The sequence below is a fragment of the Amphiprion ocellaris genome, chromosome 14 (genome assembly GCF_022539595.1).
Source record: "Amphiprion ocellaris isolate individual 3 ecotype Okinawa chromosome 14, ASM2253959v1, whole genome shotgun sequence".
In the NCBI taxonomy this organism is placed as follows: Eukaryota; Metazoa; Chordata; class Actinopteri; family Pomacentridae; genus Amphiprion; species Amphiprion ocellaris.
The window spans coordinates 12,350,799-12,367,861 of NC_072779.1; the positions used below are offsets into that span (position 1 = coordinate 12,350,799).

The 17,063-nt window shown below is 40.8% G+C and overlaps 2 protein-coding genes across 3 annotated transcripts; both read right to left on the reverse strand.

Annotated features, from left to right (window-relative positions):
• Positions 1–227: 227 nt before the first annotated feature.
• On the reverse strand, positions 228–3,722 carry LOC118471721 (uncharacterized). Its single transcript, XM_035957772.2, has 6 exons — positions 3,567–3,722; positions 3,265–3,400; positions 2,961–3,123; positions 2,760–2,833; positions 985–1,215; positions 228–858 (listed from the first exon to the last, which is right to left on the reverse strand). The coding sequence occupies exons 1-6, from the start codon at positions 3,605–3,607 to the stop codon at positions 814–816; spliced, it is 690 nt and encodes a 229-aa protein (XP_035813665.2). The 5' UTR covers positions 3,608–3,722; the 3' UTR covers positions 228–813.
• A 6,783-nt stretch (positions 3,723–10,505) lies between these two features.
• si:dkey-175g6.2 (GRB10-interacting GYF protein 2) lies at positions 10,506–16,573 on the reverse strand. Of its 2 annotated transcripts, none has more exons than XM_023291448.3 (2): positions 16,325–16,573; positions 10,506–14,233 (listed from the first exon to the last, which is right to left on the reverse strand). In XM_023291448.3, exon 2 carries the CDS (start codon positions 14,202–14,204, stop codon positions 12,186–12,188), a length of 2,019 nt encoding a protein of 672 aa, XP_023147216.1. In that variant the 5' UTR covers positions 14,205–14,233; positions 16,325–16,573; the 3' UTR covers positions 10,506–12,185. The 2 variants fall into 2 exon arrangements, with proteins under 2 accessions (XP_023147216.1, XP_054873273.1); XM_055017298.1 differs by lacking the exon at positions 16,325–16,573 and adding an exon at positions 15,077–15,875.
• Positions 16,574–17,063: the final 490 nt, after the last annotated feature.

Here is a 17,063-nt window from a genome sequence, read left to right on the forward strand (position 1 = left end):
TAAATTAGGAAACAATAAAATAAATAAAAATGCATTTTAAGAAAAGAATAACAACAGCAAACCATGTTATCATTTAGCAGAGTAAAGTCACCCTTACTAACTCATTAATGTTTATAACTGCACAGATTTGGAATTTAATAATAGATTAGCAGTGTTTAACACAGAAAAACATAATTTGACAGTGAGATTTATCCAACCCAATAACACCAAATGACTCATCACTGATCTATGAAGCATTAATAAATCATTTATTAACCATTAATAAAGCCAGTAATTAAAAACCTATGATCCTCTTTAAGGCCTTTTTTTAGAATGTAGTACCACACAATCTAAAGTGGTAAAAATGACGTGGAGAGAATGTCCGAATTCCTGGTTGGTCAGCATAATGAAGGTATATTAGAAAATAAAATCAGCTGTTCATTGTTATTATTACTTCTATGTATTTTACATGCATTACATTACATTGTGCCATAGACCAGAAAATGAATGAAAAAGATAAAATCATTTCATTAAAAGAAGTATAAAATATTAATATTCTGCCTCTAAAAGGAGCTAAACTTAGTACATATGTAGAAATAGTGTTTACAGTTTCTTCTCATTAGTCTGCCTATAGCTTTCACTTTCAAGAGAAAGAAAGAGTTTCATCACAGAAATTCAACATTAAGTTAAAGAGAAAGAGGGAATCGACTTGACAAAGCAAACAGTTGTTTACTAGTACAAGCAGATATAGCACTGAACCATAAGGTGCTGAGAATTTCCTGAGAATTTCCTAAAAAGGACAGTAGATTTAAAAAAAGAACTCATTTTCTCATTTCATTTCTTTGAGTTCCTCAGTCCTTCAAACAGCAGACACTTTGCCTGTGCAGACAAAAGAAAACAATCAGAGGCTCTCTAGTAAACATAGTGACCTAAACGGTGGTATGTTTGGTTGGAAATGTGTCTTTATTTATGTCTGTGTGTGTTTTTATATGTGTTTGTGCCAACCTCATGCCAGCGCAATGTGTCAAGGGGCAAATCCAGATGGCAGTGGGGACAGGTGTCGGTCTGATCGGGGGATTCCTGGTTCCTTTGTCCCCAGCAGGGCCCCTCACTGCCCCACAGGGGGCGACATGTGGAGTGAGAGGACCAGGCTACCCCAAAGTGGGGTCGAGGGTCTGTCTGGTAGCTCACTTTCTGGCCACTAGAGGGCAGTGGTGATGAAGGATCTGAGTCTTCCTGCCACACAGGGACAGTAGAGAGATGTGTTGTCATAAAGAGAAAAACTGCACTGAAACAGAGTTCTGCTGCTTATTTTAAAGCTTGATTTTAACATGTCAATTTGAGGCCGATTGTAATGATGAGAAATCCTGGAGCTGTTTCCACAGACACTGAATGAATGAATGAATGGTGCTGATTTTATTGGGATACTCATCTCATACCAGGTTGCCTTACATTCAGAGAAAACCAAACTGGATGGATTATATCCAACACTATTCTCTGAGCCATCAGATTCATTACTGTAATCCAGTCTGAGTGTCGATACTCAATGTTCCAGCTTGGGGGAGTCACATTTCTGTTTTTGTAGTTATTGACTTTTTTAAATTATTAAGCAGCTCAATGAATAGTAGAAGATGGTTTAGCAGCTTATGTGACTTGACTTCAAAAGCAATAACGTCACAGTTTAATTGGAAAATTACCTGCAATAGCAGAGGCAAAGAAAAGGAGATTTTAATATTAACATTTCATCTGGTTTCTGTACAGCTGTCTGATCCATTCTGCAGACGGGAACAGTTCTTGCTGAAATGTTTTGTGCATCATTGCAGCTCTGCAGGATTTATAAAAATCTCTGAATTTTGTATGATATAGTTCAGAGTAAAATGTCCCTCAAATCATAAAATTTATTCCACACAAATTTAAAGGATAGAGACAATTAATGCTGTTGACAGTATGTAATGTCACCTATATTCTTATTACTTGGCCTTTATTTATTTCGACTAAGAAAGATGCAGACTGCAGTTCATCACATTATCTTAAAATAATCATGTTTCTTTGCACCAAATTAAGCTTTTTGTTTGTGTTTCTTGCACATCAATCAATGACAAATAAACAACAACACAGAAAATGTTGGTTTTAGTGTACACTATATAGTATTATTCTCAACACTGCAAATTTCTGTGTACATTTTAGGTCATCCAAGTCATGATAATTCTTAGAGCTTCAGTAAAAACAGGAACAGAACATCTGTTTTTGATTCCTGAAAAAGAGGCTTCTTCTGTTCTGCAGAACTCAACAAGCCTCTTGGATGGGAGGTGGAACATCCTCCAGAACTCAAGAACCAAAAAGGAAAGCCCAGTTGCTTGATACTGAAGCTCTGAGGAACATTAAAAAAGAAATTCTGTGCAAAAATGAATAGGAAAATCCATCTTAAATTAGCATTTTCTACTTTAGTGACAGGTTTTATTCAGTTGGGACACATAAATATTCCGCTGATAATGACCAAACTGTCACAGTGTCATTTCCTTAGTAGTCCAGATTTTTTTCTTTTCTGCACCATAAGGGACCTACCCAGAATTAAATTCTTTAACACTACAACCCCATTTTCATTCCAGATCTGGAACATGCACTATAACACTTAATAATTGTTCTAAACCTCTAGATTAATTCATTATGCACATGCAAGAACACAAACTGAAGAAGTTACAGAGGTTATTTGTTCAGTTTGTCGTCTGCGTTGCACAGTGTGTCAGTATGAAATGGGGTGTTCAGTGAGAAAAAACAACCTGTGTAGTGGCTTCAGGACGATAGTCTGAGTCGAGAGACCTCATACAGTACCAGCAGGCTTCAGATGGATGATCTGTGAAGACATAAGCTAAAAAAACTCCAACACCAGCATCAACTATAACACACTTGGATGCAGTGCAAAAGCTGGTTACAAATTACAGAGATGCCCTATTAATCAGTCAGCTTTGTGTGTGTCTTACTCTGTGTGTTGGAGGGATGAGATGACACTGAAGGGAGGGTCGGCTCTTCCTCTGTTGGCAGGGGGGACAATGGGAAGCAGTCAGCATCGTCCTGTGTGTTTGTCTCTATCAGAGTCTCCGGTGGTAACGTCTCTGCACCACTTAGAGACGGGTCCTCTTCAGCCTTCATCAATCACACCAACCAAGTGGCACACCAAAAGCAAAAACAAGTGGTCATTTTGTCTAATTATTATTTCATTTGACTTACATTACCTCTGATGGATGTCAGTTCAGAGTTTTTAATATCAGTGCTGGTTTATGTCACCTGGCTGGGCTCTACCTCTCCATCACAGGCTCCACTGTCCGCCTGGTCCTCCTCAGATTCCAGGAGGTTTTGAGACTCGTTGCACTCCTCGCTGCAGTTCTGACTCGGTGTCTCAGCCTGGGTAGAAATCGTCCCACTAAAGGTTCGAGAGAGAAGCAGCAGAATTAAAAAACATGTCCTCTTAACCCCCTGATGAGAAGGTTATCAGCCAGTCAATCATCAGCTGCTTGCACCAGCTCAGCCTCTACTGTTACACTCAAGGCAAGCACTTGATTAGTCGTAAACATTCATCCTCTCCTTACCATTCAGTGCTCTCTGCCCGTTCCTCCCTCTCTCCCTCCATCCCTGCTCGTGTGTCTCCCTCCCAGGGTGCCTGATGTGTTATTTCCTCCTAATCCCACCAGTTCTTTGACTTTTTCCCCGTCTTCTTCTGGCCCATCTGTCCCCCCCTGCCTCCGTCTGCCTCTCTGCTCTCTTCCCTCCCTCGCTGTGTGTGAAACGGAAACTCCAGGCTTTCAATATTTGATGTGTCTGAATAGCTCACAAGCAGGTTTCTGTAAAGAGTAATAAGGTGAAGGCTCTGATGTCTCTAAGGTGGAGTCTGCTTTGACACTGAAAACAAAATTGATGCATGCATTGTTCCTGTATCATTGTTAATCTCGAGAAGCACAATTAATATATGAAACGCCAGGAAATGATTTGATTTGTTGTTGTTACAGAGACTTATTATGACAAATTATGACTAAAAAATTAGTTTTTTGATACTCCGTAAAGTCACTTCACTGATTATCAGTGAATTAATCAGTGACCTTTTGATTCAGGTCTTTCTAAACATGTTGTCTTTTGAATATTTTGACAAGTGATCATATCCTATTGTTTTGGGTTTTTTTTTTAAACTTGCAAAAATATCAGGTGAGACTTATGATGAAAACCATCAAAGTTTTGAAAAGTAACTGAGGTACTATAGTTTACAAAGTAAGTACTATTTAGCGGTGTTTGTATCATTTCATGCCGCTTTATTCTTCTGTTTCATTATATTACAGAACAGAAATGCTGTAACCTTTTATTTTGCTATATTTATCTGCAAACTAGTTCATTTGCTTTAATGCACAAAACAGACTATTATCTTATTTTAAATTGCAAAGAAAACTACCCAACAGTAAACAAGCCGGTTTCCACCAGCACCAACTGCAACATGTCGATGATTCTTACCCTTAGACAGGGTGAAAGTACTTGTAATGGATTTTTGCGCATTTGTATTGGTACTTTTATTGAAGTAAAGCATCCAAATAGTTCTTCTGAACACTGTCCATGCAGGTAACAAGGACAGATGGATAGATAGTGTGTCTCTCTGTGTACAAAGTGTTCATTCAGGGATGCCATCTTGTGCACAGACGCACCATGACTGCATTGTAAAGCGTTAATTCCACCAGCAGATGGTGGAAGAGCATTTGCTTTGAGGCTCATAGACCGTAGGTGGATAAACGAGACCAAAACCACATCACTAACCCTGGGAATTTCTGTCTCTTTTGTCGTTTACATCCACCAGTTATTTGATTTTTTTCTCCTTCAGTTCTGTAGCATCTTTTGCACGCACAGCTGTCTGTTGACAGAGATTGCCTCTCCAAACTTCAAATAATCCCTTAAGATATGATAGGCAGCACACATCAGTGAAGGCTGATTTTAAACCACATTTACATGACTCGGGTTTTAATTTCAGGGTTATTCTGACGAGCCGTGGAGTGCATGTGTGTCTCTAAATTGCATGTTTCTCGTGTGCCGGCGCACTGACTGATGTGTGTGCATCTGTACGTGTCTTCCTGTAAGTGCACGGCAGGTAATTTGAGTGTTTTTCCTGTATATGTGTGGTTTTTTTGTGGGAGGAGGGAGACAGGAACATAAGTGGAGATGACTCACCAGTCTTTTGTGACAGTGGTGCAGAGAGAGTGCTTTTCACCCATTTCTCTCCCTTGGGGCTTGCATACAAAACAAGAAATGGAGAGAGGATAAAGAAGAAAAGGAGAGGAAGATTGGGTGTTAGGTAGCATCAGGGAGGAGTGGGGGGGCATGGATAATTGAGGGGAAAAAAGGGAGAAGATGGAATGAGGGTAGAGAGCTGAACAAAGAAAGGTGAAGAGGAGATGAAAGGAGTGAGCAAAAAAGACAAGGGTTGCAGAGATCATAAACAAAGGACGCAGTTTCACGGGAGAGGCCTTGGCAGCTCTGCCTCTGTTGTCCTAATGGCTGGTGAAAGCATGGTTGATGGGGCGTATTATGTTCAACAATAGTAGTTTAGCAGACAAATCAGCAAACATGGGGAGGAGTGAATCGCAATGAAAAAGATTCTGATTTCATCTGAAAAGCTCTTTGACTTACATTGGTAAAGTTCAAACATCTTGACATCTTTCATGGATATCTTAAAAAAAAGATATCCTGTTCAGTCATTTATGTGTCAGCAACTTGACTCGCTTAAACAAAAAAACCTGACGTCAGATATGAATTCAGGTCTTAAAATGTGTCGTGCGTGCTGGAAACGGAAATTCTCTGAGGTGTATACAAAAGTTTTATGATTCGATTTTGTCCCAGAGGTGCCGTAACTTGTGTTTTTCTCACAAATTTTTCTTCATTGCAGTTCAGACCCAGGAGATTAACAAATTTCAAAACAAGAAACCACCAAGTTGCAGCTGTTTAAAGCTTAGTAATGTGAAACTTAAACAGTTAAATCAGACTATATATAGTGACTAAAACTCTAAGATTTTGGAGCATTACAATCAAAATTCATTCTTTGCTTAACCAAATCAAAATACACACAGTGAACTAGTAAATGCAACAACCATTAAATCAGACTTTTTTTCCCCTTAGTAGTAATTTATTAAATATAGGGAACCATAGAGTTTGCTGAATCAGTAGAGGCATCCCATCATGATTTGGTCTTTCACTCTGCAGTCATTTTAATCACACTTATAAATCCTACAACAAAAGTGGGACATGTTACAGGTTACAACACTAATTAGCAGCATTTGTCAGTCGCACAAGAGGTGTTGAAATCAGCAGTTTGATGGGAGATTCTCAAAGCAAAATGACACACCTAACAGAGCGCCAACAAGGCTGAATTACCCTGTGCAAAAAGACAGGAAAAGAGGAGTAGGGATGCTGCATTAATTTAACCAGCATCATCTGTAAATCTCCTGGCTGAAATAATAGAACATGTAAAATAGAAAAGAGCAGGACTAAGGAAAGAGGAAAAAACATCAAAAGAGAGCATACGAATACACCATCTACTGAATTTAAAATAAAAAACTAACAAAGATACTTTTAGTTGCCATGCAACCTAATATGACTCATTTCTGTCAATGATTTGGTCCATGTTATGTTGTTTACATGTTCGTGTATTTTTACGCTGTGTGTAAATGCATCTGTTGCTCCAGCTCTCGGCAAAGCACAACTTTAGTCAGTGTTTATCATTTTGCTCTTTTCATTCATTACTACAGTGTAAACTCCACACTTTGCATACATACATAGATATGCATAGCAAATTCTATTAGCCAATGTCATGCTGACATTTAAAGTTAAAGGTTGAGCCAAAGTCCTACTGCTGTAGAAATTCCACGATCATTATTTAATCATATTTTGAAGGGTATTCAATATTCGCACTACTAATGGCTGACATTTTTCCTCACATTTCTGCCCCTGTAAATGCATGGGCTTCTTGGGGCCATTACTGATGAATTGTTGTGCTGTCAGACTCTTCTGTGCCAGGAGCTGGGTGTATACCAAATTTCCTGCCTGTGAGAGTTGGAGCCTTTTGAAAAATTCAAATTGCATTTTAATTATAGCACTCCCACCAGGCAAAATATAAATGGTTACTGTAAGGATGTAATGTGATCTAAAGCTTGACACACAATTTTCCTGTTGTGCTGGAAAAATTCAAAATCTCAATTGTACGATATATTTCACAGAAACAGGAATGTAAATAGCAATGTCTCAGCAGGGTTCTTGTTGTCCACAGCTTAGCAACAAGGTGGGAAAGAGCACTCTATGAAGACTTTCTTTTCATAAGCTTCTGAGTGTGAACATCGTGTATTATCAGAGTACGCCTGCTTAGCCACATCTTCATGTGTGAATCCTGTGAAATCTTTTGTGCAATGGAGAAAAACTGAACTGAATTGACGTTATATACTGTATCACATAGACTTCATACAGGTGTATATTTATTGTATGTTAGCCAGTTATTGCAGTGAAAGCCGATAGAGTGTTTTGCACTCATTCAATGATCTGCATGCAGCCTCAATAGATCACCAACCCATCAATTCTGACACATTAGTGTAAAACAGCTGGGAACATAAAAACAATCACTGAGAGGATTAGCTGCTTTTATAGGTTAAAACACATTAAATTTTATTGAAATATCTGACTGGCCTTACAGCACAAAACAGTTTGACAACCACTCACCATACTGCTGTGATCTGATCTTTTATATTAAAGTTTTAATTCGATAATGTCATATACAGATGTGAAGAAATTCTGTAAAGAAATTCCACTGTGGGGAGTCGGGACGTCTGTCATTGGTGTTTGCTGGGTGACATCAAAGAAATCATCTGGTGGACAGCAGAGCCCTCGGGTGGGGTTGACCCCCATTGCCTTGGATGACATCAGGTTTCTGGATTAATTGACTCACCGTGCGACGTACATGTCCTCAGTGATGGTTGACAGGTTGACACCAGACTGCGTCAGTGAATGTATCCAACGCATGGTATGTAAAGGAGGAGAAGACTGGATTCAGTTTGTTTAAATTCAATTACAATTTAACAAAATTAAGAAATTTAAAAATAATTAACTATAATTTTTTTTAAATAGTAAACTGTAAGTGCAGTCAAAATTTATTTAATTCTTTAAATCTCTAAATACATCCTATTTAAATGAGTTCATATTTAACTAAGATATTAAGTTAATCACTCTGAAATTAAAGTGCAAATTAAAATAAACTGCATTTGACTAACTTTAAGCAGAAGTCTTCTAGGCTCTCTCAGACTTAGAACGTACGTTTAGCACTAAAATGCTTTGTGAATTATTCTTAAACAGAGTCATCCAATTCGGATATGCACCTCATTATTATTGGTTTCTCCACCTCCAGCTACCTTTAGCTTTGAAATCATCCTCTTAAAATACTCATTCACCTTTAAAAGCAGAGCTGAGGTGTCTGCTTCTGCCAACTATGAGGAAAACATGACAACAGTATGTGGCAGCCAGCCAATCAAACAGCACTGGGGCAGCAGGCCCCACCTGACATCGAATTAGTGTCATCGCCTTTCATTGCCAGAGACTTTGGGGATGTGTATTGTTGTTTTCCACTGGTAAACCTTTAACAGATTAAGAGTCAGACATTTCCCTCGGGAGATGATGGAGAGGAAGAACAGAGCCACAATGTGAATGAGGGGTGGAATTTGCCAGGTGGCCATAAACCCAAAACGATGTTGCTTTATGTTAGTTTGGTGTATAAATCAGTAAAGATCAGCAACAAAGGTTGATAGTGAATTGTTGTGTTCACTGCTGTTTTGTGCTACCTACATGCAGCCCAAGAAAATCCACTACTGCAGCTTTAAATTATGAGTCAGAAAAATTCTAAATGTATATGATACTCTCAGCTGTCCAGGAATACTTAGAAGAGGACTCCACTGTCTCCTATAACATTTCCAGACTCACAATGAACTGTTTAAATAAAGAATCCAAATGGATGCAGCAGAATCAGAAATATTAACTTTTATATTCTACACATTCTTCTCCATTGTGAAAACCTGGTGCCTGCATCACTAAAATGGAGACACTTTGGAGAATCTGCTGAGACTGTTTGCATTTTGTTTCCATTTAAAACATCTTGTTTTTAACTCCAACCAACACTGACTCCAGTGACTACAGGCCTAATATCAGACTTCATACAGCTTTATACTTTGTTCATGAAGGCATTTGTACTCCCCAACATCAGTAAACAGACTGAAATGTGCAATGTGTAAAATTAGTGGGGGGAAAGGGGGGAACCAGCTGCTAGAGTGCTTTTACTCCATTATTATGTCGGTAGCTAAGATGCTGACCTTCTCACCTACTGACGAATATCAAAAATTGTCAAACTATTCTTTTGCGTTTTCCTACCAAAAATACAACCACAGCTTGAATAAAAGCACTGCATTGTTGGGTATATATGAATGCTTCAGAAACAGTCTCTTACTCAGATGCCAGCTGCTCTTGTAGTCCTGTCGACACTGGTCATTGCATCTTTTTCTTTGTCCCTGGAGCACAGCTGGCTGAAGGCCAGTGACCAGCCGTGTTGTTTTTAGAGCTCAAACACCCTCAATAATGAAACCTACAACAAATAGATGTATTCATTCTAAAGTCAGTCAATGACTATCCACAGAAGCTATAAATGAATAACTGAATTCATAACGCGGTGCCCGATAATCACTCAGCAAGCCAAGATGAAGCCATGAAAGGTGCCATTCCAATCAGCTGCTGGCAAGATAACATGTGATTAGACCATATTCACAGGCTGCTTGTCGCTGTCGGCGTTAGTACTACAGACAGCATGCATAAAGTTTGTTCTGATGCCAAACAAGTGGCAACCAGAATCACTTCAAGGAATTCTAGCAGAAGGGCATATTGCCTGTGTGATGTGAAAGTGAAGGGGAGGTGTGGAAACAAGATATGGCAAAAACCTATCTACCCAACACCTTTCCACCGGCCGATTGGCAGGCTCGAGGCAGGAGCGAACATGACTCAATCTTTATCTTGAATGCCAGCAGCTAAATTACTATACAGCTCAAAGAGAATGTGCGTGTGTGTGTGTGTGCGTGTGTGTATATGTGTGTGAGTGTGTGGTCCTGCGCAGTAAAGTGTACAGATGGATGACTCATCCAGCAGTCATGTGACTCATCAATCACTGCAGTTACCATTTCCCTCCCTACTTCTGAATTTTTCCATTCTTCACTATTCCTCCCCTTTTCATTCCCATTCTTGATGCTTCGGTGTTGATTTTGATTGTTTGGGAATATAATAACCCTCCTCTATTGATTTTTTTTCTTTACTTGTCTCCATAATGATGGGATTGTGACATATAGGAGTCGTGCACTCGCTAATCTTCAGCCAATTGTCTTCCTCTTTTGTGCATTTGAGCTTGTTTTGCTACTTAAGAACTATGTGTTCCTGCTATATTTGCCGCTATACAAATACAACATAGCACTCGCCAAAAAGCCATTAAAAAACTGAACTTTAATAAAATAATTGCTTTTATTTTTTATCATATAGCAAAACTAGTAATCATCATGCTGTTATTTACACATTGCACGGGCATATTTATTTCACACTGTACATCTTACAATGCTAAAGGTGACATCAACAACAACACTCTCCTTTTACAAGACAGATGGCTTCACTGTGAACACAGTGGCCCTCTTCCTTTGAAAATTCTTTTTATTTTTTTATGTTCACAGTTTATTCAGAGAAAACAACCACTTTGAATTCTCCATACTGTTTTATTTTTTCTCTTTTTTTTGTTCTTTTTTTTTTCATTTTTTAAGATGCAAGTAGAAAGACGTGCATTTAACGGTTTAAGCACAATCCCTGACTCCCCGGCCTGAAACTTTTCAATGAATTTCTTCTGAAAATGAACAGAAATGTTTGTAGCCTCTTGGTGGAAACTGTTTAAAAAGGCTGTAGAACAAACAGATAGACTGATTTCAAGTATTTTTTTTTTCACTTGGAAAAAAAGGAAAACTGGATATTGTGGACATGATGCAAGAAACAACGTGTGTGTGAAAAAACACAAAGTAAATGTGAATTAGAGATGAGCAATGGAAAAAATGAGACATGAAATACTGCTGCAAAGTCAAGGAGCAGTGCATGGTTGTGGTCATACGTATTATGGTGGATCTGCCATAAATATGTTGACATAATAACTTCTGGATCCCAAAATGATTGAAAACCCTTAGTCCACCAGGTTGGAAGTGTTTAGTTTTTAAGTTTGTGCTTTTGGAGTCCACAGGGTTTCTACAATGGGACCGGCTGTGATGATATAATTATGCAATATGATATTTCCCTTATAGAACCATGGCGCTTGTAAGGCAAAAATCTGAACCTTGTGTTTCAAAAACTGAAATGTGTGTATTTGGCACCTTTTGCAAATTGCAGCTGTTTAAAGTTGATCCAATCGGGAATAAGAAAGGCAACTACACACATCAAATACAACAAAAATATACTGTCAACATCTGACAATAGCAGTGTTCAGTTCTTTTTTTTTTTAACTTGTATAGCTAAGAAGTCATTGAACTACTTTAGTTTTGTAATATGACATACAGAATATAAAACAAAAGTTAAAAAGTGATGTTGTAAACATGATTCTCTTACAATGGGCACATCTGCTTGTGAATGTGTCAAAAATGTGATTTTATGTATGTATGTTGATGTATAGGTGTGCCTGTGTGTGTTTATCTGTGTATGTGCGTGTGTGTGTGTGTGTGTTTGTGTGTGTGTGTGTGTGTGTGTGTGTGTGTGTGTGTGTGTGAGTGTCCTCTGAAATCTCTAAAATATGCAAGAGCTTCAGAGATTGACCTGAATGGAGGCAGACATACACCATGGTATGTTCTGTTTCAAAATGTAAACTGAGCAAGAGGCTGAACATGGTTACAGGGAGCTTAAACTGGGACTCCTTCATCCTCTCCCTGACTGAGAAAATCAACAGAACTACAGTGATTAATTAAAACAACATAAAATCTAACTTTTTACTTCTCGGACCTTAAATTTCCATCAGGCTCCAAACTCATCAACTCATCTGAGTCTTTTTTTTCACCTCTGTTTTAGCTTTTCCCCCAGCTACTGTATATCTATTCCACCTCGTCAGTCTCTCGGATCTGACAAATGTCCAAAAAAGTCTCTCAATACATTCTGCGCTTCATGTAGATCCTCTCAATAAAGTTTTCCAGTTCCTCCTCACTGTCCAGCTGAGGCACCAGCCCGTCTTCCTCATAGTCATCTCCTGGTGTGACTTGTGGATAGTAGTACGGTGGTCGCCTGCCTCTCCTGGGGGTGGTTATTGGTTTGGGAGGGGGCAGGGGTTGGTAGGTCCGTGGGTGAGGAAGGATATAGTTAGAGATATAAGGGGTGAGAGGCAGGCGAGGTGGTGGCTGCTGCCTCCAGCCCTGTCCACGGTTCTTACCCCCGGCCCTGTGCCTGCGCCTTGGGGCCTGGAGGTCAAGTTCCTGGGGGCCGAAGGGCTGGTCTCTGGAGGGGGAGGGCTTGCCATAATACTGTGCTTTAGGATATGGGAAATAAACAGGGTAGTAGGCTCGATATGGCTTTTGGTAGTATGGATAGGAGGGGAAGGCTAAAAACTGTTTCTGGGGCTTATACCAGTAGTCAAGCTGCTTCTGAGGCTTATACCAATAGTCCTGCTTGTATGACTTGACTTTGTCCTTGTGCCATTTCTTGTTGGACTTGTTGTACTTATAAGGGGCTTTCTTGGGGTTTTTTGAGGCTGTGTAGTGGTAAAGAGGCGGGGCCGCCAGAGGAGGAGGTACCAGAGGCCTGAAGCGCGGGACAACAGGATTGCTGTTGGTCGGCTGCTGCTGCAACTCTTTCCTTTTCTTCTTCTTCTCCTCTACATCACTAATAATCTCAATCACATCATCAGCAGGCAGGTGCAGCTTGCTGCTGATCTCAATCAGCCTGTCGATCATTTGCTGGTCCAGGTCGTCTTCATCGGGGAGGACCTCCTCTGAGCGCTTGTCCTCGGCCGTGTTGCCGGCGGCACCCATGCTGCTTTTCTGCCGGGGCTTCATGTAGGCCTGCTGTTTCCTCCCCATGTACTGCAGCAGCATGTCAGAGGCAATGTCTGCCAACCTCTGCTCTTCCTCTCTGGCTCGCTCCGCCTCCTCCTGCTGCCGGAGCACCTCCTGCTTCTCTGCACGTGCCCTCGCCTCCTCCTCCATGTGGGAGAGGGCCTCCTCTTCTTCCTCCACCTCCTCCTCCAGCTCCTCTCCATCATCCTCAAAGTCATCCATGAAGTTGCCCCCCTTGACGGGTCTGTTGCGGGACTGGTTCTCCTGCCAGTGCTGCTTCTTTCCAGCTCGTGCCAGCTGAGTGTTATATGCCTTGTAGCCCTTCAGAGGAGGCAGGATTTCATTATCTTGGAGACCCAAGTCAATGTTTTGGAAGTAGCCTCTTATTTTGCGCTGCAGAGAGTTATTGTCTCCCTGTGAGGTGGCCTTGTCTAAGAAACTTTCTAAATCGTTTCCCTCCTCCTGCCCCTCTTCTTCCTCTTCCTCTCCCTTCCCTCCCTCCTCACTTACACTATCAGGCTCCACATTCTTTGCAGGCCACCCTTGTTCATCCTCCGACCTTGTGTTTTTATCCTGCTCCTCCCTTTCCTTCAAGTCATACCCCTGAGCAGCTGTCAAATGGCCTACAATTAGCTGTTCAATAGCCTTATCGGCCCCCCGCCCCTCCTTCCCCTCCTCCCCCTCCGTCTGCTCTGTTCTCCTTATCTCGCCACCCTCCAAGCCTTCCGTGGAGGGCAGCTCCTGGCTCTGATCCTCTTCCCAGTCTCTGTTTCTGCTCGCCTGGATCTCACTGTCCCCCGGGTGGTCCAGGGCCTCCAGGAGGACGGCGAGCACCTGCGCCGGGTCTCTCACTTTATCTAATTGGTTATCTTGACCCGGGCCCCGACCCCGGTCTAGCGAGGCGTTGTCAGGGCTGGAGAGACTCTGGAGTGGGGGCGAGAGAAAGGCGGCAAGGCTGTCCTCCTCTTTGTGGTCTGTCCGGGTGCGCCCCTCCACCCCTCCCTCCCCTCCCTCACCCCACACAGGGGCGGTGCCAGCTAGCTGCGGAGTGACAATGAACAGGACCAATAGGATGAGGTGGGCTGTGGAAGGGGCGTGATGACAGGTCATGACCATGCAGAACTGGCAGGAGGGAGGTTAAGCACCTGAAGAAGAAGAAATACAGGGAAGGGGGAGAAAGGCAGGAGACACGTGAAAAACGATTCACATTTCATTTGGTAGAGCCTTTGCTCTGGAGTCACGATCATGTGGACTTTGAACGAGAATATCAGGATCATTCAAAAACTAAATAGATGTTCTGAGGAAAGGCCAGTCTAAAATGCAGAGAGGATTTCTGGTAAGAATATTTCACTGATAAGCAGAGCCTGTCACATATTTAAAATATAATTTAGATCACCAGCTTATGATTTCCAAACAATATGCGTTTTCACTATGAAACCACCATACAAAAGCAGACAAGACTGTGAGCAGTTTTTGTTCAATTGTGCAAAAATTTGAGAGCAAAGCAGGCAGACAAAGCAGTCTAATAAGACGTGCCAAATGGAACAAATAAAGTTGTGCACTATTCTTTCTCTTCTGGCCTTTTTTCCTGAATGTTGTCGAAGGAAAATCAATCATGGCTTCTAATATTTCGAATTGGCTCCATTTTTTTTTGTCAGCGCAGCTGGATACACAAAGCTGAATCTCTGATCTGACCGTATAAACCAGTCGTGATTCGTTCATTTACCGCGGAAACTGCTCATGTCTTTTAATCTGCATGGAGAAATTGCGCGTCGAAGCCAAACATTGGGTATTTTTTGCTTCCAGGAGCGCATTTCCCCAGCCATTATCTTTGCACAACGCAGATCTACTGATTGACATTAAAACATGATCGGGCATATTTTGTCATGCTCGTGAGATTTAACCGAGCAAATAGTTACAATAGAGTACAGAAATGCACGTCAAGGAATTGAATTGTCTCAGCTTCTAGTGTATGGAAAATGTCTCACCTCCTTCTCCAAGCCAACACAACCAGACTGCGCGCACCTCCCATTTTAAGCCCCTTTTTGTTACCAAAAAAAAAAAAAAAATGCAGAAAATACAAACTGATCCCAGCTATGTCTCTGTATTAGCAGTGATTTTGGTATTCCATGCGTCAAAGCGATGTGACCAGAACACTGCTGGGAAGACGGAACGCACGGCGAAGTGATGCGTAAAGCTGGTGGCTACGGTCGAGTTATTTAACCCTCCGGTCCCTGAGTGGTCCATCCAAATTGTAAATGAACTGGATATTAAATTTTAGACTACAAAACCCCTTTTGCACCAGGGAATGAAAGAGGGACCAGTCAGAGGCAATGCGCGTCTTTGTCCTTGTGTGGTGTGAGCGTGTTTCTCCTCAGAGGCAGTGGTGGAATGCAGACGCAAATTTTGGCATTACTGCCCAAATTTTAATTATTTCCATTTTTATAAACTGATTCTGCAAAGTGGGAAACGAAACAAACACGCTTACTAAGGCAAGTGGCCTACCATAAATGTTTAGGATTGTGATTTATTTAAAATTGAATAGCTAAAATCTGTCTGTTTAAATCGCGTTTTTTAAAACCTGGATTTCGAATCCTAAAATTCGTCACGATTTCTGTAGTGTTCCCGTTTAAAAAAAAAAAAAAAATCTCAGGCGAAATTTTGCTGAGGATTTTGAGAGGAAGGCGCACAGAAATATTTATTAAACATAATTCTCTGCCTTAATTTCTCATTTATCCCCTCAATACAAATACAAAATAACAGATTTCTTTGTTTTTTTGCGATTGCACTTATCATTATTATGTAGATTAATATATTCATAAAGGCTTGTTTTGTCCATAAATGTGTTCATTTATCAATTTAGAAAAAAGTTTCAGTCAAAAAAATGAAAAATAGTTTACAAAATAGAACTTGTTAAGCTAAAGTTACAAAATATACTGCTTAATAATAAAAAAAGCTACATAAAATAGTCACATTTTGTGTCTACTTCACAATTAGACAACTAAGAGTCGTCCAGTTGCAGCAAATTGACGAATTCTACTGATAAAGCTGCGATTTTTTAAAAGAAATTCTGACACACCTCACAACCATGAAACACTAATCACTTATCCTTTAAAAAAAAAAGGAACCAACAGAAAACACACTTAAAGTAATAATAATTGAATAAGTAACATTAAGAAAATGTTCTGGTTAGAATGACTTATGAATGATACAGAATGAGATTCCGTTCCACTTACCTGGAGTCCCACTGGGGGGTGGGGAAATGGTGAAACTCACAGCGCACGGGTAAAGCCAAGATTATTTCATGAATAGTGGATCACCTGAGAGAATTTCTGCTGTCCCCCCTCTCTCTTCAGCTTGTGACCAACATCAAGGAAAAAGAAATATACATCAAACTGGCGCTTCTTTTAGTTGTTAAGCTGTGGTTGTATGGCGGCAGCACTGGTGCTAATGTACAATTGAGTGAATGTTTTCAGCACCACGGTCAGCGCAACTTTATTGTATATACCCTCATTGGACCACGTGACTCCCCCCCTCCTTCACCACCGCCACCCCCCAGCTGCAGGCACTGCTGACGTCACTCCCATTGATAAGAATGTTGGTGTGGAGATGGCACTGTGAGTCTAGGCTGGCCCCAGCTGATGAATGAACGGAAATGGCATGAATGAAATAGTACTTTCCTCAATGAAAAGAGAAAATTGTAGAGATAGAGCTGGTACGCAGCCATTTTCCTTCTCACATATTAAAGGTTAGTGTGTTGCATCTTCCCCCCTTGTTTCCTTCCTTCCTCTGCTTTCCAAGCTTGTCTCGGATTCAGGAGAGAGGGGGGAAAAATATAGAGTGACCTCGTTCACAGCCTATCAATTAGGGTCATTTGGTGACGTGCTCCAAAGAATCAATGACTTGCATCTGCAGCTTCAGGCAGAAGAGTGGCATGCACTCCAGAGGCCGATTTTTCTCCTGCAACCTGAGTGT

Coding starts and splice junctions, on each gene's coding strand:
- LOC118471721 (XM_035957772.2), bottom strand. CDS start 3,607: ATGGAGGGAGAGAGGGAGGAACGGGCAGAGAGCACTGAATG. Junction 3,401..3,566: donor CGGGCAGAGAGCACTGAATG/GTAAGGAGAGGA, acceptor TCGAACCTTTAG/TGGGACGATTTCTACCCAGG. Junction 3,124..3,264: donor GAGAGGTAGAGCCCAGCCAG/GTGACATAAACC, acceptor TGATTGATGAAG/GCTGAAGAGGACCCGTCTCT.
- si:dkey-175g6.2 (XM_023291448.3), bottom strand. CDS start 14,204: ATGGTCATGACCTGTCATCACGCCCCTTCCACAGCCCACCTCATCCTA.